General features: G+C 37.4%; 1 protein-coding gene across 2 annotated transcripts in view; it reads right to left on the reverse strand.

Moving 5' to 3' along the window:
- The window catches only part of adam10a (ADAM metallopeptidase domain 10a), an 85,353-nt gene that overhangs the window by 28,995 nt on the left and 31,080 nt on the right, over positions 1–25,278 (reverse strand). For both annotated transcript variants that reach the window (XM_055203079.2, XM_055203072.2), the window contains exons 3-4: positions 6,534–6,652; positions 931–1,089 (exon numbers count right to left, since the gene is read on the reverse strand). In XM_055203079.2, the coding sequence (XP_055059054.2) occupies positions 931–1,089; positions 6,534–6,652 (278 nt within the window). The remainder of the gene's footprint in view (positions 1–930; positions 1,090–6,533; positions 6,653–25,278) is intronic.

Below are 25,278 nucleotides of genomic sequence, written 5' to 3' on the forward strand. Positions count from 1 at the left end.
ACTTGAGAATTTACTGAGAAAGATCTTCGACATGGTTGCAAAAAAGGACTTGAAAATTTGACAGTGAAAACCCGTTCTTATTTGATTAAGTTGTAGCTCACTGCATTTTACTGTGAGGACAGTAATTAAATTTGTTGTACAGTATATGCATTAATACACTGTTTTTATTGCACTGACTCACTCAATTTCATACTTATTATCCAAAGCACTATAATAACCAACATAATGCACTGTGATAACAACTCATTTCTAGCTAAAAGCAATTATTCATGCAAGCTGAAGTGACTCCATGAACCAGCTATTTTTATATCGCTCATCACATCCAAGAGAGCCTCGGCAGATCAGTGACCACTGACAGGAACAGACACACTCATTTGGTGTCTTCCATAATGTATTTCGTACATTTCATATATTTCTTATACTCTTCAACAAATGTATTTATTTTTTATTTATTTCTACTTGGATTTTTTTCTTTTTTTTGTTCTCTCTGATATTGTTATATTTTATAATTGTTTTATATTGTGCAGCACTTTGGTCAGTCCTGGACTGTTTTTAAATGTGCTATATAAATAAAATAAACTTGAACTTGAACATGTATTGTGAAATGCGCATATGAATTTAAATGGAATAAAAAAAGCTTACTTAAGGTAAGTCAGTCCTGGTCAGCTACATTACTACCTAAAAATTGTACTAGAGTCTGAATAAAAGCGTATGCCAAATAAAAAAATGTAAGTGAAACAAGTTCATAACATGTCTGTCAGTGTGCCAGGTTTTTTATAATAAATGTCAAATGAGTTTGCTTGCAAAATGTTATTTTTAGTTTAATGCAAGCAGAAAGCTGAACACACAATAAAATAAACCAAGTAAGTGCCGCTTATAGGACATGATGTAGGTCATTTCAGTAAAAGTGACATGCTAATATTAGCTCACCAATGTCATCTTCGTGGTAGATGACTGAGTGGTAGGGCACATTCTTGTCTTTGAGGTATCTCTCTGAGGGCTCTACGTAGTACGTGCCTTGATGACTGTTAATAAAACCTTCGAACTTCCCATCTATGATAGAGCCGTGGGTAAGAGTGCCCTTCTCACCTGAAAGACAAAAAGAAAGCAAAGATGAAAGGCATGTTGAGTAGGTATGGTAACTGTAGAAGTCAATTAGTGGACAAAAACGTCTCTCTCTTTCTCTTGGTACATGGGGTGAAATATGTCAGAGGGTGAGAAATGTGTGTTCTCAGAATCACGTTCATATAGACTCCTTCAAGGTTTGTATTTTTTTGTTTTCGAGATTCTGCATGAATCGCGAAAACTTAAAGGAAGACCTGGTGCGATTTTCAGAGGCATTTTTGACCATACCGAATAATACGCAACTCAATCTGCTGTAATGACTTTTCTGACCCCGACATGCGCAGTGGGAACTGCGTGTGTCGTGAACCGTGAAGGGGTCTATATTAAGATCCAGTAATTCACCTCCTCTACACCAATACCTTAGCCATTGACCTTTAGATTGGTAATGAGCTCAGCGGATCTGTCGCTTTTATTCTATCTACAGCTTTTATTCTGTTTTATTCAGTGCTCCATCTACAGCTGTACCAGAACAGTAAACAGTTAAAGGTTTATATGTAATCATCCAGATTTTAACAAAATGACTGACAAATGTGAAATGCCACTGTAATGGTTCTGAAGAGCCAATACCTTTAACTGCAACGGCAATTACCAAATATATCAGAAAATCCTGAGCCAGAATAGAGAAATAGTGAAAACAACAACCGTGAAAAATGGGTTTAAGAACTTTTCATTATTATTTTATAAGACTTCCAGTATAGATTAAGGGGCTTCAGATGTGAAGGAACTCAGCTATAAACCAAACTTTAAACCAGAGGAGAAACTAACAGGGAGCTTCCTAAATAGACAGTACAAGTTAGAAATTTCTGGCTCAGTTACATTATGTTTAAGCATTTAGCAGATGCTTTTATTTACAAAAAACACTCCACTTTTTTTGAAAATATGCTCATCTTCCAGCTTCCCTAGAGTTGAGCATTTGATTTTTGCAGTTTTGGAGTCCGTTCGGCCGGTCTTCTGGTCTGGCGGTACCACTTTTAGCATAGTTTAGCAAAATCTATTGAATCTGATTAGACCATTAGCATCACACTCAAAAATAACCAAAGAGATTCAATATTTTTCCTATTTAAAACTTGACTCTTCTGTAGTTACACGTGTACTAAAGCCCTATTCGGACGGGATCAGTTTCACAGGGGTAGATGGCGTAATGCAATTCTACCACAGGGCATCTGTAATATTAATGGTCAATTCGGACGGGATTAAAAATCTCAGTAAAACATTCAGAAGTGGGAGGGGTAACTCGATTGCGCAACGCGTCACCTCTCGTCATCACCTTGCTTCCTGATATCACATGAGCAAACAATAGGACACAGACGAGGAAAAATTTTTAATTTCAGTTTGGGGAGAACGTCAGTTTCAGAAACAGTTCCGTGCCTCTGAGAAGTAAATTTGACTTTAAAAAAAAGTGTGTGTCTTGTTATTCAGGAACTGACTTGCCACTGACTTGTTTTTCCGCCTAGAATGCAAGTAAATGCTTCTTTAAGCCCTTTTATATTTAAACGAAACCCACAAATAAAAAGGAAATGACGCAATTTATATGTATATTTGCAGCTGGTCTATTCGCACTGGATTAGTATTACCTGAGGTCATATCTCCAGACCTTTTTACAGAAGGTAAAAGTCGCAGTAATCTTTACTGACATTGTCCGTAATGATTAATGACATGGAGCATTCGGACAGGGCTAAAATCACTGAGAATTTCTGATAAAAATTGCTTTACCCCACCTCCCTATGTAAAACTAATCCCGTCCGAATAGTACTTAAGACTGACAGAAAATTAAAAGTTGCGATTTCTAGGCAGATATGACTAGGAACTATACTCTCATTCTGGCGTAATAATCAAGGACTTTGCTGCCGTAACATGAGTTTAGATATTTTTCTTATTTAAAACTTCACTCTTCTGTAGTTACATCGTGTACTAAGACCGACAGAAAATGAAAAGCTGGAGGAGGCGCAATGATATTACGTAGTGCCCGAAAATAGTCTCCTGCTATTGAAAGATACTAAGGGAACTATTTTCGACTGCTGCTTAATATCACTGCGCTTCCTGCAGCTTTTCATTTTCTGATGGTCTTAGTTCACGATGTAACTACAGAAGAGTCAAGTTTTAAATAAGAAAAATATCTAAACTCTTTAGTTATTTTTTAGACGCGATGCTAATGGACTGATCAGATGCTATGCTAAAAGTGGTAGCGCCACACCCGACGATAGGCTGAATGGATTCCAAAACGGTAAGAATGTTTAACTCTAGGGGAGCTGGGAAATAAGCATATTTTTTTTTAAAGTGGACTGTCCCTTTAAAGCAATTTACAAACATGACAAAAACAACTGAGCAATTAATTCTTTGCAAAGCAGCAAGTTCTGCATGTGTGTATTGTGCTCCAGTAATGACACAGAACAATAATAGCACACACAACAATTTATAAAAAGCCCAGTTTCCATATGTTTAAATGGACTGCATTTATATAGCGCTTTTTAACAGACGTATGGTTATCCAAAGCGCTTTACAATTTGCCTCACATTCACCCATTCACTCCCACATTCATACACCGACGGCGGTGTCAGCGCTGCAAGGCGCCAGCTAGCTCGTAGGAAGCAGCTGGGGTTAGGTGTCCTGCTCAAGGACACCTCGACACATGGTCTGGTGGAGCCGGGGATTGAATCACCAACCTTCCAGTTTGTAGACAACCTACATGAACCACTGAGCCACTGCCATCCCTGAAAATATGTGTTTACCACACATATTTCTAATACTAAATCAGATTCCATGGAGAATGCGCAATTCAAGACTACTAAAACTTATTGGTAAATATTAGAAGTTACAAGATTAAGCACTGAGCAATGTAAATTACCACAAAGAGTGCTAATGGATTATAAGTGAGAGAAAGATGAAGATTTATGAGCTTGAAAACAAACTGGCATTTTTCCATCAAAAACCTGAATCCTGCTAACATTCTTACAGTTAGTGATTGGGTGATTCTCGCGAAATTAGACTTATAAGGTGTCATGAAACATTTTGATAAACAAAGTAAATGCAAAGTAAGAGCATCAAAATAATAAGCATACAGTTACAAACATCTCTTCATGTACTATTTTGCACATGATTTCAAATGACATCACACAAACCAATTTTGTTGTTTTTTCAACATTTAAGGGGAAAATTTTCATTACCGCAACATGTCCATGACTGGAATTAGATTCTTTGACATGGAAATATTTATAATTGAAAAATCTAAAAAATAAAAAGCTTCAGTGCATGTTATACTAAAAACATTTACAGTTAAGAAACGTGTGGTATTTGGTTATCATTGGTAAATGTAGAGATAATAATAAGGAATATAAATGTGTCCACAACAATTTGCAATCATTGTTTAAGCCCTCAAGGAACTAACATTTTCAACAAAAAAAAAAAATTTTGAAAGGGACATAATTGACTGTGACACTCAAGATGGCTACCAGGTAAGCAGTTCTTATTTTTTCTCTTAAGATAAAAGTTAAAATTTTGTTTGTCATAGTACCTAGACAACTTTTTAGTTCTCATTACCGAAACATGAGTTTGTAAATGCATATATTTAATGTAATATCATGTTGCGGTAATGATAATTTTTTATAATGATAATCTAAAAAATGTAAATATTTATATAGAACATATTTTTTAAATCCTCTAAAATAATGGTTATAATAAGTTCAGAGTTTATCTTATATGAGCAAAAAAATTCAAGGGCTTTTTAAAAATTCTGATGCTGGACACCTTCCAAGTCTGGATTTCGTGAGAATTACCCAATTGCATTACTTGTTGTCATTAATAACAGTGGTCAAACAGAGGAAAATAATAATTTCCTCAGCCCCAAAGTCATCCTCTTAACCACATCTACAGCTGACATAACCAGTTTACTGACAACAGAAGTTATTGACGCATCATATGATGAGCTAGCCTGACTCCGCCCTCCTACATGCTTCCGCTTAATTTTCATTTCGCTTCAGCACTACGTCTGGGACTGCCCTGTAGAGTTTCGTTTTCTCCTGCAAAAATCTGCAGGTCCAATCAGCGAACAGAGGGAGATGGCTAAAAACGATGACGTTGAGGTTGTGCGTCAGTTTGAGTTGTAAGTCAGTAATGGCAGCGGAGAAAGACGTGAGAAAAGCTATTCGGTCCGTTGTTGTAAACACTGCCGAATATACAAAAGTTAAAGCCGGAGCAAGAACAAGGTTTGATAAGTTTTGTTTGTCTGATTATTCCGACTTGTTGTTTCCGGCCGGTTTCGGTGCATGATATACGTCACAACCAAACGTTAGCGATTGGTTATGGCAGATCCTGAGTAACTCTGGGCAGATCCAATAGTTTTAAACTTCAACAGAGGACCCTCCTTAACGGAAGTAACGCTTTGCAATGGAGCGTGGCCAGAGTCTCTGTACAAATGAAATGAATGTATGAGAGTCTGGTTGGACCAGGCTAGTGATGAGCAGAAAATGACATGAATCCATTCAGAGAAATTCAGCAACTGAGAATGTGTCAGTTTTACCATCAGGGGAGATGATCAAAACGAGTGAGATATGAATAGCTGACTAGCAGAAGAGAAAAAGATTTCTCTCTTTCGTGGTCTATTCGTTTTTCATGGGATCACAGGTAATTTCTCAGATCTCATGCATGTTAATATCCGGTTTAGTTTCTCAAAAGTAAATTATTAAAGGATTTAATGAAGATGTATAATGAGAATAAGGTGGTTTGTATGTGCCAATTCTTTTGAGCAAATGAAACAACAACTTGTGAGAGAGAAAAAAACAGCGGCCAGATACATGTGGCAAATACTTTCCTAACAGGATGTGCATGCAGAGCTGTCCGGTGTCCAAATATGCAATGACAGAACCCACCTTGATCATTTTCCAATCTTTCCAAAACCAACAGGAAACAGGAAGCGCATGAAAGTACTGTCCTACAAACTCACATTTCAGTGGCAGAACTTTTTACTTTGATACTTTTACAATTTTTAAAACTTTATATGCGAGAACACCATGGCTCTTCTGAACTTAGTTTTGTTTATTTGGGCCTACCAACACAGCAACACTAACTAAACACATGGCGTGAGTTTGTGAGTGGAAAATCCATTTTGTGATGCTATTGGCACTGAAGCAAAACACTACAGTTTTAACTAAAAAAATCATGTATTTTCTCTATTTAACACTGCCTCAACACCAGACCAATCTGACTGGAAAATTATATAATTATTTATGGAGGGACTTTTGTCCCACAATAGCTATTTCTGAGACATTTACTTCTGTATTACAGAAAGTACAAGCCCACCTATAAAAAGGTAAAAGCGGACTTAATTTCAACATACAATAGATGTTTTTATCACAATATTCAGAAATGTACAACTGTGTGCGTTGGCTTGCTTGTCTATGATAGTTGCTCACCGTAAAGTTCTCCGGAGTAAATGTGAGATGTGTCATAGGGGATCTCTTTTCCTGAAACTTCCACCTTAAAATCAGATGAGAACAAAGATGTGTCCCTCTTCATACGGAGCTTAAAATGCCTGATAAAACAAGAGAAAGAGAAAATAAAATTACAATTCTATAAGGTTTCTTTGTAATACAAACACAAGAAACACAAGCTATTTACTGCTCACACTAATGTTCTGAGTCAGGTCAGAATAAGTGGTATGATGATGACCATTACTGAATCTATGACATACAAGTCGGCCAACCAGCCTTTCTTTCCTTTATCGGCCTTATTGATCAATCACATCTTTTCAGATTACATCATTTGCCATCAGACCTTGGGTTCTCCTGTAAACACTACGCAGGAATGAATAACAGTGACTCAAAATTATTCATTTGGGTAATAACTTGTGCACATACAAAATCAAACATATTGCAAGATGTAGGAAGATGTGTTAAAGGGTGTGTCGAGTATGTCTATTTCTTGCTAAATGTTTTTTTTTTCTTTCATACAATTAATTTTTTCTTTGTCCATCCATACAGAAACCATTTTTTTTTTGTCTCTTGGCTGCTCCAGAACACCTCATGATTAGTGTTGCCAACTTGGGGACTTTGTCTCTAGATTTAACAACTTTTTAGACCCCTTTAGCAACATTTTTACAAAAAAAGTGCCTATAGCCACAAATCTAGCATCTTTTTGGATCGTAGCTTGAGATTGTATGTGCCGGGAAAGCAATACAGGTCACACAATCTGCATTCTATGTATTGCTTTCCCGGCACATACAATGTAGTAAGAATGCAAACATAAGGTGATGATGAGGTCACTGATATGCTAATTATGTAATGAAGTAATCTAGCGAAATTTTGCAACTTTCCAAGGCAGCTTTAGTTATTTCCATTGAAATATTTGGCAACACTGCTTGCAATCTTCCCAACTCTGAGGTAAAAACGAATAGCCTGAGAATACACGCTTAATGTACACTTTCTGTGACCTCATCAGCAACTGAGATCTATCTATAAATGACTGATTGGTATGCCCAAACATTCTATTAAATTAATAGGACTTTATTAGATTTCAATGATATAACAGTACTTTACCAGTCGCCATTTTTATATTTTAAATCTCCCTGTTCGTTTTTACTAGCAAACATCCTAAACATAGTTATTTCCATGCTTGTTAAAGTAAAAATGAAATTGAAATTATAAACTTATTATCTGTGAGCTTGATTTTTTTTATTTATATGCCCTCATAATCCTTAATCAAAAATGCAGAAAGAACTACCTAGTGGTTAGTGGGGTTTTACTTTATTTATTTTTTATTTATTTATTATACCTATGCTATACATGTACATTATTCCAATAACAGCCCGTTTTTCATCATCTTTACATAAAGGAAGCCATGCACGTCTCCCAATCTTATTGTATTTGTTAAGCTACTGTAACCAGAAATTATGTTTTTCTTTGTATCAATGCTGCCTGGGAAGGGAATTATTCAATGGGTGTTAGTATACAAATGTACTGAAGGATAAAAATAAATAATGTCCACTGTATCATTGTATATTTTGTATATCTTCAAAAAAAAAAAAAAAAACACACAAATCTCCTTTCCTCCTAGAAATGATCTCTCTTCACATCCAGTCGAATGGTTGAAAGATTGCAGCGATTAGCAAATAGCAACATGACCCAACTTCCAACAATCAAATGAATTTGCGATGGAGGAATTCAAGTCCTGCCCTACCTTTTATCATTAGGGGTCAAGCCCAGAATGGGCGAAGACCCCTATTGTATCTGTTAGTTTTCTTCTTCATTATTCTTTATTATTCTTCCTGTCACCTTGCGGTCTATGGCAGCCCATAGAACCGTACGTAGGAAAGTTATGAAATTTGGCACACTGACAGAGGGCAATCCAAATAATATCCATAGCAATTTTGGAGTCTCTATCTCAAACCCGCTAGCGCCACCAACAGTCCAAAGTTGCACTTACGTTTTTGCTTTTAACTTCTGATCCGTAAGTCCTAGAAACGAAATTCTTGTTTCCTCTGATTGCTTGGCTCAAGACGATTCGATTGGACCATATGACGTCATTTTCCGTCATGAAAATGTTTCCGCCATTTTAAATTATTCGTAAAACCTACTTTTGCGAACTCGTCCTAGGGTTTTTGCCCGATTGCCACGAAAATTGGTATGCAACATCTAGAGACACTCACGGCAAAAAGTTATTAAAATAATTTCGATAAACCATTGCGTTGTTGTATAGCGCGTCAACAAACTTTACGTAGAGTGCAAAAAAACTGGTTTTAGGCTGTATCTTCGCCAAACTTAGACCTATTGTCACGAATCTTGGTACCTGAGATGTCAGTCAGGAACTGAGGGAGCATGCACAATTTCGTTGCAGCACCACCTAGTGGCCAGACAAATGTTTTATAGGCCTATAACTTTGGCTCCGATTGACGTGTTTTCACGGGACTTGTTTCTTTGGTGTTCTGAATAGTTGCCGAGTCCAACGATACCAAACATGCCAGAATTCGCCTTACGGTTAACCCTGGGCAGCAAAATAACGCTTAAAAAACACGCGTGAATATCTCCGCGAGCGTTTTTCCGATCGACTCGAAAACACCATAGGAAGAAACTAACCTTACCTTCTGAACAAAAAGTTCTATAGGCATTATATTATAATTTCCATCAGAAATGGCTGAAAATTGCAAAAACCGAAAAATTACCATTAAATTTTGTGTTTTTTACACATAAATGTTTATAACTTCGCAACGAAACAATATTTTTTCACCAGATTTGATACACTGATGTATGAGCACATTCTGAGGCCACACAAAAAAAATTGTATGCCTGCACCACTAGGTGGCCCTATAATTAAACAAAATCTTTCATATCAAGCAACCCAGCCTAAAACTACTGCAACAACACATCTAAAACCATGAGTCTTCATGGATTATTCCTTGATTATTCCTCCATGGCTTGGAGTATAATCATTGGTGGTTGCCAATTCAATCCCTAGCAACCAATGACAATACCTTATCAACCGTTTTTTGCTAGAGCTTTTTCTCTGCATCAGAACATCGTAAAGACATGGGGATGGTCTCTTTTGACTCATTTAACTTGTTGTAACATGTTGTGAACCATGTTTTGCCACTGCAAACATCACTCACGTGTCTTTCAGTGCTCTAATGTTCCATGATTGTCAATAACAGAAGGACAATTGCAGTAGACAAGAACATAGATTATTTTTGTTGCTTACTTTTGCGTTCTTCATCTGAAATCATTAGGTTTACCTAGGTTCTTCAATCTGCTTATCCAATCTCAATTTTACATCCTTTTGTGCCCTTTTTGGCTTGACCCCGGCATTGCTGCTTGCAGCTATATTTATTTTAGAAGCCGTTTTACTCGGATATACATCACGACTGAGAAAATAAGACAAGCGCTACTTCCTTTTTTATTGTGACTTTAAACATTGAGTGAGTCACAGTACATACATATTCATAACAGTAGTAAACATATAAGATCAAATGACAGATGTTGCGCCTCATATAAACTCATAAGCTTTTTTTTCATGCATTAACATGTGTCATTACAACAGAATGCAGCAAACATTTAACCTTAATAATTTCTATAAATCTTTAAAAGATTAACCCTCTGGGGTCCAACCATTTTGGGACACTGTCAGAGGTTCTGACATGCTCTTACATTTGGTCTTTTTTCAGTTGCTTTAAAACATACACTCTAAAAACAAACGGTGCTATATAGCACCAAAAGTGGTTCTTTGCTCATAATCATAGAAGAACCGTTTTTAGTGCCATATAGCACCGGTGAAGCACCAGTGAAGCACCTGTGTAGAACCATACAGTGCTATGTAGAACCATATTTGGTGCTATAGTGGTTCTATATGGCCCCTATATGGTTCTACACAGGTGCTTCACTGGTGCTTCACCGGTGCTATATGGCACTAAAAACGGTTCTTCTATGATTACGATCCAAAGCAACAGTTTTGGTTCTATATAGCACCGTTTGTTTTTTTAGAGTGTAATAATGGCAAGTGTCTCATACCACTGTATACATTTCTTTGTTCTGAGGAACACAAAGGAAGATATTTTGAGAAATGTTTGTAACTGTTGTAACTGTTTGTGGACCCCATTTACTTCAATAGTATTCTTTTATCCTACTATGGAAGGGAATAGGGTCCACAAATGGGCTTTGTGTTCATCAGAACAAAGAAATTTTGTAACAACATGAGAGTAAGAAAATGATGACACAATTTTCATTTTTGGGTGAACTGTCCCTTTAAGTTATGTATGGTCCACAAAAGCCATTTGTTTATGTTGTTGCCGCTGAAACGGTCTATAGAACAAGATTAAGTACTAAAAGGTGAAGTGACAAATGAATTTAACAGCAGTGTGAACATGGCCTTATACTATCAAATTGGCTAATAACATTAATTCAAGTTTAAGCGAGAACTTTGTGATTGATAGGCATTTCAGTTCAATAAAAATTAGCTGACCTTTCTGCACAGTTCTCTACATGCATATTTTGTGCATGACTGCCCTATAATTTGTGATTTATTTACAGTGGAGAGAAAAACACAGAGCGAACGAGAAAATTAAATGTCTTATAGTGCTGTAATAGACGTGACTTCCCAGCAAACCTCTACTGAAGCATTCCCTGAGGATAGACAGGAACAAGCGTCATCTATGGTGTAACTGTTTGTTTGGTGTGTGTGCAGGTTGGGCTGTACTTGTGTGGCCCAACTGTTTAAAATGTCCATAAATACAGTAAAGTCAGAAACTTTTAAGACATTGTAAGTGGTCCTCAATAGTAAAAATGCCCATAAATTAGCCTAATCATGTTTTACTAATGTGAACTATATGTTCCATGACGACTAAATGTGTGGATTTGTAAAGAACATGTTTCAGAACTATACACAAGAAGCTAAAAAAGTCAGACAATAGTTGTGCTATAGATATAAAATTTCAGGGGAGATTTCCATACCTAAAGAAAACCATACCATAAAGAATAAGTATAAAAAGTATAAAAAAAGTTTTAGCTCATTTCATAAAACAAATGCAACAACAGGAAGAGTCAGAAGGGTGCGCCTCCTCTCTGTAGTGAACACTCTTTATCATAGGGATAACAGTTATGTGCTCCACCCAGCACAGGTTTAATCTTTGTGCACTTCCTATTAACATATGCCAACACACTATAAGACAGAGCATTGTGAGAAATAGGGAGTGAGATTGAAAGAGCAGAGAAAATGAATGAAAATATGAAGAAAGGAAATTAAAGGGCAGGGAGTCTCAGGGGAGAGTGGGCAGGTGGACAAGGTCAGGCCATTCTCAGATAAAAAAAACACACATACAGGTTTGTTGTATTATATTACTGAGGATGTCTTATACTGACGTCCATTGTTTTATACCAGGCTAATGTTATTTCCCATCATCTAACTCTACCCTAAACCAAACCGTTACACACATTTTTTACATTGGTAGAAGATTCATGAGTCTCTAATTTCACTAAAGTGGTTTTCAAAATGTTTCACGATATATGTAAGGATATTTAAAAAAATGTTACACTCTACGTATACAGTAAAACACACCATTCACACCATATACTGTCACACACTAAATAAACACATAGCATAAACTTCTATTGTCTAACGGTACCTTTACACGGGGCGTAAGAGTTAACACTTGATGGAAGACTTGTCTGAAGCGTGGCCAACAGCCAATCACAGTGTCCACAACACATGCACAGGTCTTCCATAAACTAAAAAATTCCCAAATTAGCATTTTTATAAAAAAAAACAACTATGACGTACTTAATATTATTTTTTCTTTTGGGGCATTCCTAGAAAGAGTTGTATCAGATGTATTGTATTTCTGGCGAACATTTCTCATTTCTAACCTGAAACCTGTTAGTAAGGTATTTATTTATTGTTTATTTGTTTTTAATAAAGACACTTTTAGTGTCTTTTTTCAGTCATTAATACACAGTGGCGGCGCTGTGGGCAACACTCTAGTGAGAGCATTCAGCGTTGTACAAGACATGCTTTACCAAAACAGCAACCACACATGCCATAGATGCTATGTTGCAAAACCATGCCTCAACACAAAGAAAACATGCATACCTTAGGGCGAGCAGTGACAAGTTACACAATCATCACTTATGAAGTAGAAAATATTTGAGTAAGTGAGCATGTGTGTTGTTTCTTGTGAGATGTGATACATTATTTGATAATATGCACAGCTACAGGAAACATAACATAACAGGAAGTATAATGTGACTCATTTACAAGTTTTGTGTGTTTTGGCATTTACAAGACAACATCAACGTCAGAGAAACGTCTTAGAAACGTAACAGAAATATTTTATGCTAATGAGTCATCTAACAGATCATTCTGAGAGATGGATTTGCAGCGCACAAACATTTATTTTCACTGTTACCATTTTGAGGTCCTGTTATCCATGTCAAGTGCAATAATTTACCCCAAACACAACATAAAATAATTTTTTATAAGAAAAAGCAAGCTTAAGCCCAAGTTGCAAAACTGAAAGTAAAAATGTAAAATAAAAGCTTTGGTGAAGAAAACATAGGTCATATTCAACTGACGCCATGTGAGACAGAGGTAATGATGAACGCAATGTGCAAACATCTATTTGTGGAGGACGGTCAATTTTAATTTGTGGCAGACTGAGAAATAAATAATGGGAATGTACGACGCTCTCACTTGTATGATGTCACAGCAGTAGACAGCGTAAATATAATGACGCACCTATAATCTTGCCCACTCCGAAGTGTTACTAAACTCGATGGAAAAGCTAACCAAGCCAAAGTGAGGTGACCTGACCCGACCTGACCCAAACCAAACCGTGGGGTACTATACGATGAAAAAGTGCCATAATCTTCTCATGTATCTATGACAAGTCACAGAATTGGTTGAAAAAGAAGATGTTTCACTTTAATACCTAGAAAATATCAGAGCACTTGCCTACACTCTAAAAAAACAAACGGTGCTATATAGCACCAAAACAGTTGCTTTGGATCGTAACGATAGAAGAACCATTTTAGTGCCATATAGAACCGGTGAAGCACCTGTGTAGCACCTGTGTAGAACCATATAGGGGCCATATAGCACCACATATGGTTCTACATAGCACTATATGGTTCTACACAGGTGCTTCACTGGTGCTATATGGCACTAAAAATGGTTCTTCTATCGTTACGATCCAAAGCAACTGTTTTGGTGCTATATAGCACCGTTTGTTTTTTAGAGTGTAGTGTGGCTTGCAAAATGAATACTCCTGACCGAACCCTTAAACCAGACAAAGTAAACTACTGCTGCAAATCATTGATCAGAATGTGTCATTGATGCATAGACATTTTCCTATAAAATCACACAGTCCTACACAATATCATTGTCTATCGGCACAACCCTACGCAAAAGCCAAAGATGTCCACACTAAAAATAGGTATGAGAAAGTGGTGAGTGTTGAAGATGATGATTATCACATCTTTTAAAACTTTACAAAAACATGCCAAAATGGGACTTACTGGCGGGCAACATTCCCACCAGTACAGTACCTCTTGGCCCACTTCAGCAGACAGCAATGTGTGTCAATACGGTGCACACAGACTTTTATTTCAGGGTCACAACAGCACCAAACACTCTGATTGAAGAGGATTAAAGCATACACACAGGATGTGCTCAACCTTTTAAAAACAGCAAGATAGAGTAGAGTACAGCTAAAAAAAAGAGCAAAGCAGCAGGGTTAACTCAACGTAAAATCAATGCCATTGTGTGGACATTTGTTAGCAATATTTACATTGACCTCCCTACATCTAAGGCATTAAGTTTACATTAATGCATTTTCGTTTTTTAAGTATATTATTTTTGTTACGGTTACATCTGTCATCCAGGGTTTTTGACCCTCGTAAACAAAGTCTTTGTAAACACTGCAGACCTAGCTTTAATTTAAAAACTCTTCGTGAGTGCCCACATTTGCAAATCCATTACGCTAACGAAAGATGACAATGAACAGCCGCAACGACCTTGTCAAATAAGTTGTTGCAGACGTAGTTGCAGGCTTTGCAGAGTTTAATCTTTTTAAACATTCTTTTAAGCACATTATGTGTTTATTCACGACACACCCTAAACGAGCGCATAAGTACAACGAGAAAAGGTTTTCTCACTATTGAGAAAATATATAACGTGACAGCTGGCTTTAATGTGACAGCACATGCAGTAAAAACTCACGGCAGAGGCTCAGTTACGAAATACAATACAAACGACAGCAAGGATTAAAACAGTTATAACGCTGTGGCTACATACATGCACAAAGCAAACTATTGTTAGAGTAATAAGCTCTTTTACACTTGTATGCGCCAGTCGAGTCTGCACAAATAGTCATGTTTCATGTGTACGGTCGTGTACAGTGTGGACGGAGATCATTAGACACACTGATAGCACTAGGGCTGGGTAAAAATATTGATTCATCAATGCATTGCAGCAATTATTTGTTTCTCAATTCAATATCGATTAATCAAATCCTATTAATCGATTCAGCCCACCGGCCAGTGGCGGCACTGTTGGCAGCACTCTAGTGAGAGCGTTTAGCGTTGTACAAGACGCGCTTTACCAAAACAGCAAGATGGCAAACAGCAGCTGCACTCCATTCAAGCACGCACCACCAATTTGTTCTGAAACATTGGTAATACTGCACACACTATACTCTGCTGTGTATCTACTTATTATTAAATCAATATTAGGGCTGCACGATTTGAGTAATTTTTCCCATTGCGGTTATTCGTGCTAATATTGCGATGTGTGGTTGTGATTATAATAAATGGTATCATGAGTCAACTTCATGGGTTTTAAGGAAAATACACACACAGTTTAGTGATGATGCTAAAATGTGTATTTGTAAAACTAGAAATGTTTTCGTATTGCCACGTGATGTAGCAACTGCTCAGTGTCAGTAATCCTAAATCCAAAATACTGCCACACAACAGACATAGAGGGTTTTTTTAGCTTCCAGATCACTATCAACCTCCTCTGCATCTATCTTCGCTCTGGTATAAGTGACGACGCACACCACACACGTGCATGCCACACATGCACTGCCTTTTTTGTTCGTTTTTCGTTCTTTTTTTAAACAGCGAGGAAAATCATCAAACTGTTATCAGAAAGTTTGTGTTAACAAGTCCACACATGTATTTATTTAATATAATTGCAACATTTTGCTGTCATATAATTGCACAGGCTGACATCGCGATTGCGATGCGATTAATTGTGCAGCACTAATCAATATCAAAGCAAACAAATCAATACCGAACCGAAGCCGCAAGAATCGAAACCGAATCGTGAAATCCCTAACAATACCCAGCCCAAGATAACACTCAACGCCACAGCCAGTACAGACAGCCCACTTATCAGCCGAGCATCAGTGAGCCTTCATTAGCTCCACACTGAATCACAGCATTTCCCTCCTAGTTGTCAGGCGCCCAGCAAACTCCATTGTGTGAACATCCATGAAAGTCAAAGGGAGCGATCTGGTTTCCACTGTGTGATTTTTATCCCCCAACGGCTTTACTTTGGCTATTAAGGACAATTCCGGGAAAATACCGCTGTCTCCCAACACTGATCTCAGCCAGACCCAATTCACTCCAACCAGCACATGCAATGTAATTACCCAGCACTCAGAGCTTTCAATTATCTTCATAGTAATGCATCTAAATTAATGATATCCACCAGCTCAGCCCCTTGATCTGAGTGTAAGTGGATTTTTGATGTAGAAGTAAAAACTATGATCACGGCAACTGGCCGAGATGTAACAAAATGAGTCTATAAGTGCCGACTTATATGATGGCAGCAGGAGATTCACAGAGTATATAATGCTCCCTTTGTTTACTACAGAGTGATAAAGAAACACTTTAATAGACTGCTTTATGACAGATGGCATATGGAGGTAGTGAACGGGTAAGAAATATAAAGTGTCAGAATGAAAAGATATGGCCTTTGGAGAGCACATAGAGAGAGAGAAAATGAGACAAAGAATAAAGATGGTTAATGATAAATGCGAAATGGTACAGTAGCTAAATTGGAACAGGAAACGGGAAGTAAACTTTACTGAGCATAACATACCTACTTTAAACTGTCTCAGTCACTGACCGGGAATGGACTTTATAAGAGCACCACTGAGACAGAAAGGAAAAGAAAGCTTTTGTAAACTCTAAACCAGCACTTACTACTTTGCCATTGCCAGCAACCCAAAAAGAAAATGGGAGGTGCAAAAGTATCAAAGAACTTGTAACAGAACTGCTTCTGTCTGTGCCTAGCATCCATCTCAGGTGATTTGGTCACAAGTGGTCAAGTTGAAGGTCACGTTTTACACCTAGTGTAAATCTGATTTCGGGTGTGTCTCAATCAGCTTCCTTTGCCGCGGCAACGCTCAATTCGCACCATTCACGCAAACTAGACATTAGCTGTGTCTGAAACCGCTCCCTATCCACTATATAGTGCACTATATCGGGTGTCGGCCATTTTGTAGTGGTGTCCGAAACCTGAGTAAACAACTTCATTCCCTACATTCATTCACTACTTTTTACCCACAATGCACTCTGATTTTGAGGGTACATTCGATGTACACTCGTTCACTCATATTTCCCATGATGCAACGGGAGACGAACTTGTAACTTAAATCAGCTAAAGGACAGTAAGCACCAAACATTTAGGTTTAAACATTTTCTTTACTTCTTATTGTCAGTTATTTTCTACTTTTTGAAAATAAACAAATGAAAAATAATTGGGTTATCTTCTATTTAAAATCGAATACAAATTTTTATTAAACAATAAATAACAGCAGTAAATAAATATTACAAGCAGTTGTTTTGCTCTTTTTATTATCAACTAATAGAATAAACATGATAAATGTGAAAAACAGTAAGAAAGTAAACTTTACCATTTCACAGCACAATCAATAAAGCCACACAGGTGACTATGAAGAATCTCTGTGACAGCTCTCTGACGCGTGATATTTACGTCAGTGTCCTCATTTTCATTTGCTTCTTCCCCATATAGTGGACTTAATTGTCATTCCCCATATAGGGAATAGTGAATGAGTGAACAAGGGAACGGTTTCAGACACAGCTATTGACTTAACATTAAAATCACTCGCGCTTCACGCCTCTACCGCGGCTGGCGTAAATGCAGCAAACTTGGTATATTTTCAAGTGACTACATTATATTCCAGGGCATCACTGCATTTAACTCTTGCCTCGCCATTGACAAGTTAACTCGCCATTGACAAGTTAACTATTTTTAACTTGAGACATTGTTCTTAAAACTAACTACTTGTGACCAAAAGATTGAAAGGTTAAGAAAAACACTGAAACATGATACTGCAGACATCCAAAGATGTTTCCAAATAGCACTGCTGAAGCTTGCTCTGGCTCACTTGAGCACAGCTGATGTGTGTGTCAAGAATTTCAGATACAAGCAAATGAAATGCACATCCCTATGTGGGAGATAAGGGAAGTAAGTTTTGGAGCACTGATTGCATTTCTTGCTAGGTTAGGACTTTGGGATGATGCTGTGAATCACTACAGAAATCAGACCTCTGGAATGGATTTCGCCTTATCGGTTCTCTCTTCTTTAAAGCTAAATACTGTATTTTAACCACGCGCCACTCTGAACAGTCATTACTGTACACAGGTGAGATTACATCTGCATATATGTCTACTGGAGGACTAAATACAAGGATGCTTGCTCCCGGAGTACACAAACACCATGAAAATGGCGAATGAATAGTTAGATATCGTTAAAGCAGTCATTGATCCTGTGGTGCATAGCAGGCCTGAGTCTACCTTCCTTGGCAGTGTGTGTCTGTGTTTAATGTTGCATGCCTCCTAGAATCAATACAACAGAATTAACTGCAGATTGCACCACTGCAGGCAAAACAAAACAATGGTGTGAAATCTGATTCCTTAAACTCAACTGTGATTGTTCGATTCATTTCAAAGTTACATTAGTATTTGTATAGCGCTTTTCATCACACAAAAAATAGCTTCACAATGCATGGGGTCTCACAATCCCCCAGTGAGAAGGTGAAATACTCCCTAGGATGTTTTGTACAGTTGGCAGGAACCAAGAGCCATCTGGTAAGAGCGGAAACTTCTCTGAATAGCACGTTTTAACAAATATTTGCAAACATAGATAATGAATCTCCTTTGGTACACAAATAATTACTGTAAAATGTATACACTGTCAAAAATAAAGGTACGAAGCTGTCACTGGGGCAGTACCCTTTAAAAAAGGTCCTAATATGTACCATTTAGGTACAAATATGTACCTTTAAAGGTACATTTTGGCAGTTCAAAGTACTAATGTGTACTCTTTGGGTACAAAGGTGTACTTTTTTGAAAGGGTACTGTCCCAGTGACAACTTTTGTACCTTTATTTCTAAGAGTGTATAGCAGATCAATTTTATAGAATGTGGAGCGTATTTATATAAAAATAACAAAAAGTAAAACCTGATCTGGCCATTGAAACTTTTCTGACTAAACATTTCATACATAAAACTTATATGTCACTTTTGAACACAACAACACTTCAAAACAATCACGAATGCAAATGCTAAGAATTTCTAATTGCTAAGACGACATTAGCCTCCAAGCAGCTCCTTCCACTGCATAGATATGTACAGTAGATGTCGCCTTGGCTACGGCAGTTCATTGGATCGAATGCGTCAACTAGAGCCGCCATCTTGAAACAGGGGAACCCTGCATCAGCGTCAATGTAGGCAATGGTGTAACAGAAATAAAATCACCATAAATCGTCATGGACGCGATGTTCTTGGTTTTCCTTTGGTTCGTTTCAACAGTCAGACATGTATTTAGCATTTAGTCCAGGAAAAAAATAAAAGTTTTGATTTTATGAAAATTTACTTTTTCTAACTGTAATGCATAGTGCTAGTAGCCCTTTCATCCATACGCAGCACAAAAGTCCGGCATCGTCCTAGCGATTTCCTATGACAAGACCCCTGTTCTAAGATGGCGCCGGTTTTGACGCATGCTCAGAGCCCCAAGGCGACATCTAATGTATATATCTATGCTTCCACTGCAGAAGTACACATAATACCAAGGTTATACTTTGCAGCGTTACAATGTACCACACAAATCTGCACCACACTTTGTTCTTACATTATGAGATGCAGGGAAAAGCCAAGGTCCTGCAGTATATTATAGAGAGGAACCTCAATTCTAATCCTCTTGAGAGGAACAAGACAAAACCACCAGATATAAGTGAGTGAGAGTAAGACTATGCTAACATTAGTGCATTTTCTTTTTAAAACGCATTACTTTTGCTACGGTTTGTGTGTTTATTCGTGACATAAACATTAAAAACAAGCACATAAGTATACTGCAATAAACGTTTCCACTAATGAGAACATTTAACGAGACAGCCGGCAGATGAAACCTTTCAAAAATGTTAATAAGTTTTGTGTGGCAGGACATCTTAAGACCTCTGCGGGGCTTCATTAGAAAGCAAAGTTTGAAAAGCACAAGATCACGGACACAGAATTGCTCACTGGAGTTCAATCTAGTTTTTTCAGCTGCTTGTTGATCAATGATTTTATATTTTCCTTTCAAAACTGAAGCAAACATAAGTGCGTTATACTGGGTAACTGAAAAATATTAAGTTCAAGAAATCAGCTGTAAAAAAAATGACGATGAATGTTATATTTTAATTTAATTTGCTCAAATCATGCTCGCACAGCTGTCCAAGGCTTATTTTTCAAATATTTTTATGGAAATGTAAGTAAATCGACTGTGTCCATTCTTTCTCATTCTCCATAATTTTTAATCTCTCTGTTCTCTGTGCTCACATGAGAGGGGGAGGTATGCATCACATGAATGCATGTGATCCTGCTTTAACTGATTTACAAGGCAAAACTCACATCATGTATTCATGCGTTCAACACACCGCACCCTAACAGAAAAAAAATGACACAGCTGAGCTTTTCAATTCTTTTCTACTTTTTTTCTGCAAAGTTTAAAATCATAATGCTAATATGTTTAACAAATATCAAAACAAAGTTAGTACAAAAAGAAATGATATTATGTTCCAATTTCCAATTAGTTTTGTTTTGCTTATTTGCTTAACTAAGTTTATTTTTCATTCATTAACTAATTACAAACTAAATCTTATATGCTATGTAATGCAAATTACACTTAATCATAATTATATTTTTCATAATCAAGCTTATTAACTCAAGAAGCATCACTCACAGTTTAATACTTTCAGTAAATGCATTAGATTAAACATTATCTTGAAGGATTTTTAACTGGCCAGATATCCTTTGGCTTCAGTAGGATGAACTTCATTTAAATTACATTAGGCAATGACTAAATGACTAAAATATAATTCCACTTTGATTATCAGCTCAGACATGATGTTTTGGACTAAACCACACATTTAAAAATGAAGGTGCTTAAAACCCCTTAGCATTCCTAAAAAAGGCCTTGCAGAAAAAAACGCCTAAAAAGGATAGTAATTGTACCTGGTGTGTATCTTAAAAGGGTTTACATCATTCAAATCATAAGAATCTCAGCTTTTCAAACATATATGACATGTTTAGCTTTTGTTTTTGAGTTGCTGTATTTGACAAAGTTTCTCCCATGGTACATTTGAACTTAAAGGGGTTTAAAGTCCCCCTGTGGTGAAAATAGAGCTGCACGATTTATCGTTAAAAGATTGTAATCTCGATTCGACCCCCCCAAACAATCTTAATCCAGCATTTCTACGATTCAGGTATATATTTCAAGGAGTAAAGACGCAGTCTTGTCAGTTCTCACAACAACACACAATCACAGCGGCCGCAATGACGTCTTGACGTCACATTTATTATTGAGCAAGCCAGATGTGCTAGTGTTCGCTTCACTGGGACAGTGGATGCTTTCGTCGAGAAGTTAGACAGAAAGAAACAGAAACTAAAGAGAATGAGTGAGGCAGAGCAATGCTCAGGTACGTCCGTCAAGAACCTTGACGTTGTTTTAGTACCAAAAAGAGGATCTTATTTTAGATCTTATCCCTTCTGAAAGGGTTTTTAGCACAAGGGGAAACATTGGCTGCGCCCAAATAACCACACTTGCATTTGACCACTTGGCCCAAGTGTTCTAGTGGGCGTGAAGATTAAGCATGCATGTAGATTTATTAACCTGATGTACGTTCACGCCGCCAGCGAGAGCGTCAAAGAACTCTCTCTGGAAATCCTCTCAAGCGGAGGTTTCCGCCTTCCGATTGGTTGTCGCAGAACGTTTCTGCCTTGCGATTGGTTGCTGCGTACCATAAAGTTATGTCAATAGAGACAGAGCGCAGTTATGCAAATTTGAAAACCACGCCCACCGGGGGGGAATTCAATCCAACCGTCTCCATTGACTTTGTATTGCGAGAAGCAGCCTCCTTGTCATTTCTGGCTTATAACAAAAAACTGAATAATGCCTAAAAGCTGCTGTGTGACAATATGTACAGCTAACAAGCCAAAGAACCCAGAAATAAGTTTTTATAAGCTGTCGAGCCGTAAAACCCAGTCTTTAAGGAGAATAAAGTGGATCGCCGACTACGTTTCCCCCTAGTGGACGCAGTTCTACTAATAGAAGTACTATGAAAAGTTGCCTGTATCCATTTTTGTGTCTTTAAACGCTCGTTTTTTGGGGTCGACAGCTTATAAAAACTTATTTACAGATTAAACTTAAAAACAGAATAATACATAAAAGCTGCTGTGTGACAGTGTACATCTAACATGCCAAAAAAAAAAAATAATAATTTTTTATAAGCTGTTGACTTCAAAAAACGAGCGTTTAGACACAGAAATGGAAACAGGCAACTTTTCATAGTACTCCTATTTGTAAAACTGCGTCCAATAGGGGGAAACGTAATCGGCGATCCACTTTATTCTCCTTAAAGACTGGGTTTTACGGCTCGACAGCTTATAAAAACTTATTTCTGTGTTCTTTGGCTTGTTAGCTGTACATATTGTCCCAAAGCAGCTTTTAGGCATTATTCAGTTTTTTGTTATAAGCCAGAAATGACAAGGAGGCGGCCTTTTGCAATACAAAGCCAATGGAGACTGTTGGATTGCTTTCCCCCCCGGTGGGCGTGGTTTTCAGGTTGTGACACGCTGCGCTCTGTCTCTATCCATGTAGCAGCAATTTGAAACAAAACGTATTCGGGGGTTTTTTAGGCTACTTAAAATGTATATTTTACATTTTTTCTTTAAATAAAATGAATACATAATCACTCTACAATTAACATTACTCATTACTGAATTTAAAGATTATCTACACTTATCTGAAACTTTCAGAAGCATAATTCTTTGCACCTGTAAAAACGAATGTTAAACTAATGTTCAGAGGTTGTACGTCTTTAAAATTAACAAAGTTCTGGAGAATCGTGATCTTTATTTTAAGCAAAAGAATCGTGATTCTCATTTTATACAGAATCGTGCAGCTCTAGGTGAAAATAAAATTTGTATTAATTTTAATGTCTAATTGTTTTATGTGCTTTAAGGCAAACCATGTACACATTTATTCAACAGCATTGCTGACCATAAATGCCCTGAAATACCCCGATTTTTACCACTAAAGTGGAAAGAGTAAAATAATTACTAAAACAGAGATAAACAGTTATGTAGACAGATAAACAGATATCTGATCTCAGAACACACATATTGTCAACTCAAGAGGGAGTTCTAATAAAAAAATAAATTAAAACCCACAGGATCAAACCAAGTCCAATGTGAAATCCTAGAGCCAGCACTATAAAACCTATGAGTGACAGAAGTGCATCTTCAGCATTTAGGAGATAGGGAAACATCACGTCATGCACTCAATAAATACACAAAGACAATAATTTAATGTGCTGGTGCTGGTTCACTCTGTATCTGCTGACTGCTTTATTTATGCAGTCATTTGATGGGAAAGGAGAGGGAAATTCATAGTGATCAGGATTGTGTGTGTGTGTGCATAATCAGTATCCCCTGGCTGCTGTTGAGAAGAGATTTCATTGAATTAAGAAGTGATATTATCTCTAAACAGCCATGAAGTCAGCATCCCAAAGTGTAACTCGGTTTCTTTTATACCACTGAGAATGAGCTTTAACAATCATTGTTACAATGTCTTTTGTTTATTTTATGTTTATTTTATGATTTACTTTTTAAAAGTAGTGTAGTGTCAGTACATTATATAATGGCCTAAAACTATATATGCCAAACTAAAGGCCCGGGTCAAAAAATGTATCAAGAACATACACAGAGATATATAAATAATAACACCCACTTTTTTAGTTCATTCACACTGCCCATGATTTGCCGAAATCTGTGAGTGCGTTCACACAAATATGTCTCGGAAAGTCCTGCATTTGGTACTTTTTTCTCTGCAGCTTCTGAAGTTTGCTTATTATCCATTATTTCGCTCTCTAGAAACCACTCGCCATTTCTGTCTATTATAAGCTCATACAGGTATGAGAGCATGACGTGCTTTTATGTTGCTGAATGATCTCCGCTTCAGCGGGGAGAGTGACGAGCTACCTGATATCTGCTTGAATTTGCAGACATTTCTCGTTGTGAATGTTGATCTGCATGTAAATCCATTGTTTCAAAGAGCTGAACCATAACTTGACGCGCGCGTCCTCACTACGACACATCCATTAAGGCATTGTTTCTGCATCTTTTTCACACTAAGGGGTTTCCAGGTATCTTATCTCAATGTTATTAGGCCCTCTTTCCAAAAGTGCTGTGTCTGTTTCAGACAACTAAAATGACATCAAACAAAGCAAAACAAACCCCCTCCCAAAAACCGCAGTATTCTCACAGGAGTTGCAAAGCTGAAAACCAGAGAGAAACAAATTACGAACAACTACACAATATCTTACTCCTCTTACGTCACAGCTATACATTTAGTTCTCAAGGGGTTAAATCACAAGCACTCAGCAGTGTAAAGACTAGGGTGTAATTTGCATGAGACACTTTCCGGTAAGTGGAAATCACAGTTGACTCTTTCTGAGTGTACTTCACTGACGGTAAGTCCAGACAAACACACTCAATACAGGCTGTGTGTTGATTCCAGAAAAGTCCCATAAAATTGCCAGTGTGCCTTCAGTGTGAACGCAAATCACATCATTGATTCTGGGATCGCTCCCAGATAGGGAACCTAGTAACATTGGCATGACATTTACAAAATTCATTCTGTGTGAACAAAAGGCAGAAATAATGCTGTAAGGGGTGTTGAGTAAGGATGCACGTCATGACAACAAAAAATTATGGATTAGCTCTTTGACAAAGGGGGTTTAAATCATAGACTGTAAAAAATGATGGATGACTATCGTTCGTACTCTTCCATTGGTGAAAAGTGAAGCCGCCAGTGTCCCGATACGGCGCTGACATCTTGGGTGTTGAGTCTGCGCAATAGCGATTTCGGGACCAGTCTTACGCAGTAGTGAGCAGGCAGTAAAGCAGCAAATGAAGGCCCCGCCCTCGCTCTTGCAAAATGCGGATATTACAGTTGTCAATCATGACATGACACCACCGTTTTTATAGCATTAAAGGGACAATAAGTAGGATTTACCCCCCATCTAGTGGTGAAATTGTATTTTGCATTCAAACGAACAGTGCTCTCTAGCGCCTCGCCTTTCCAAATGTGTGCTACAACTACGGTAGCC

The sequence above is a fragment of the Misgurnus anguillicaudatus genome, chromosome 21 (genome assembly GCF_027580225.2).
Source record: "Misgurnus anguillicaudatus chromosome 21, ASM2758022v2, whole genome shotgun sequence".
NCBI classification, from domain to species: Eukaryota; Metazoa; Chordata; class Actinopteri; order Cypriniformes; family Cobitidae; genus Misgurnus; species Misgurnus anguillicaudatus.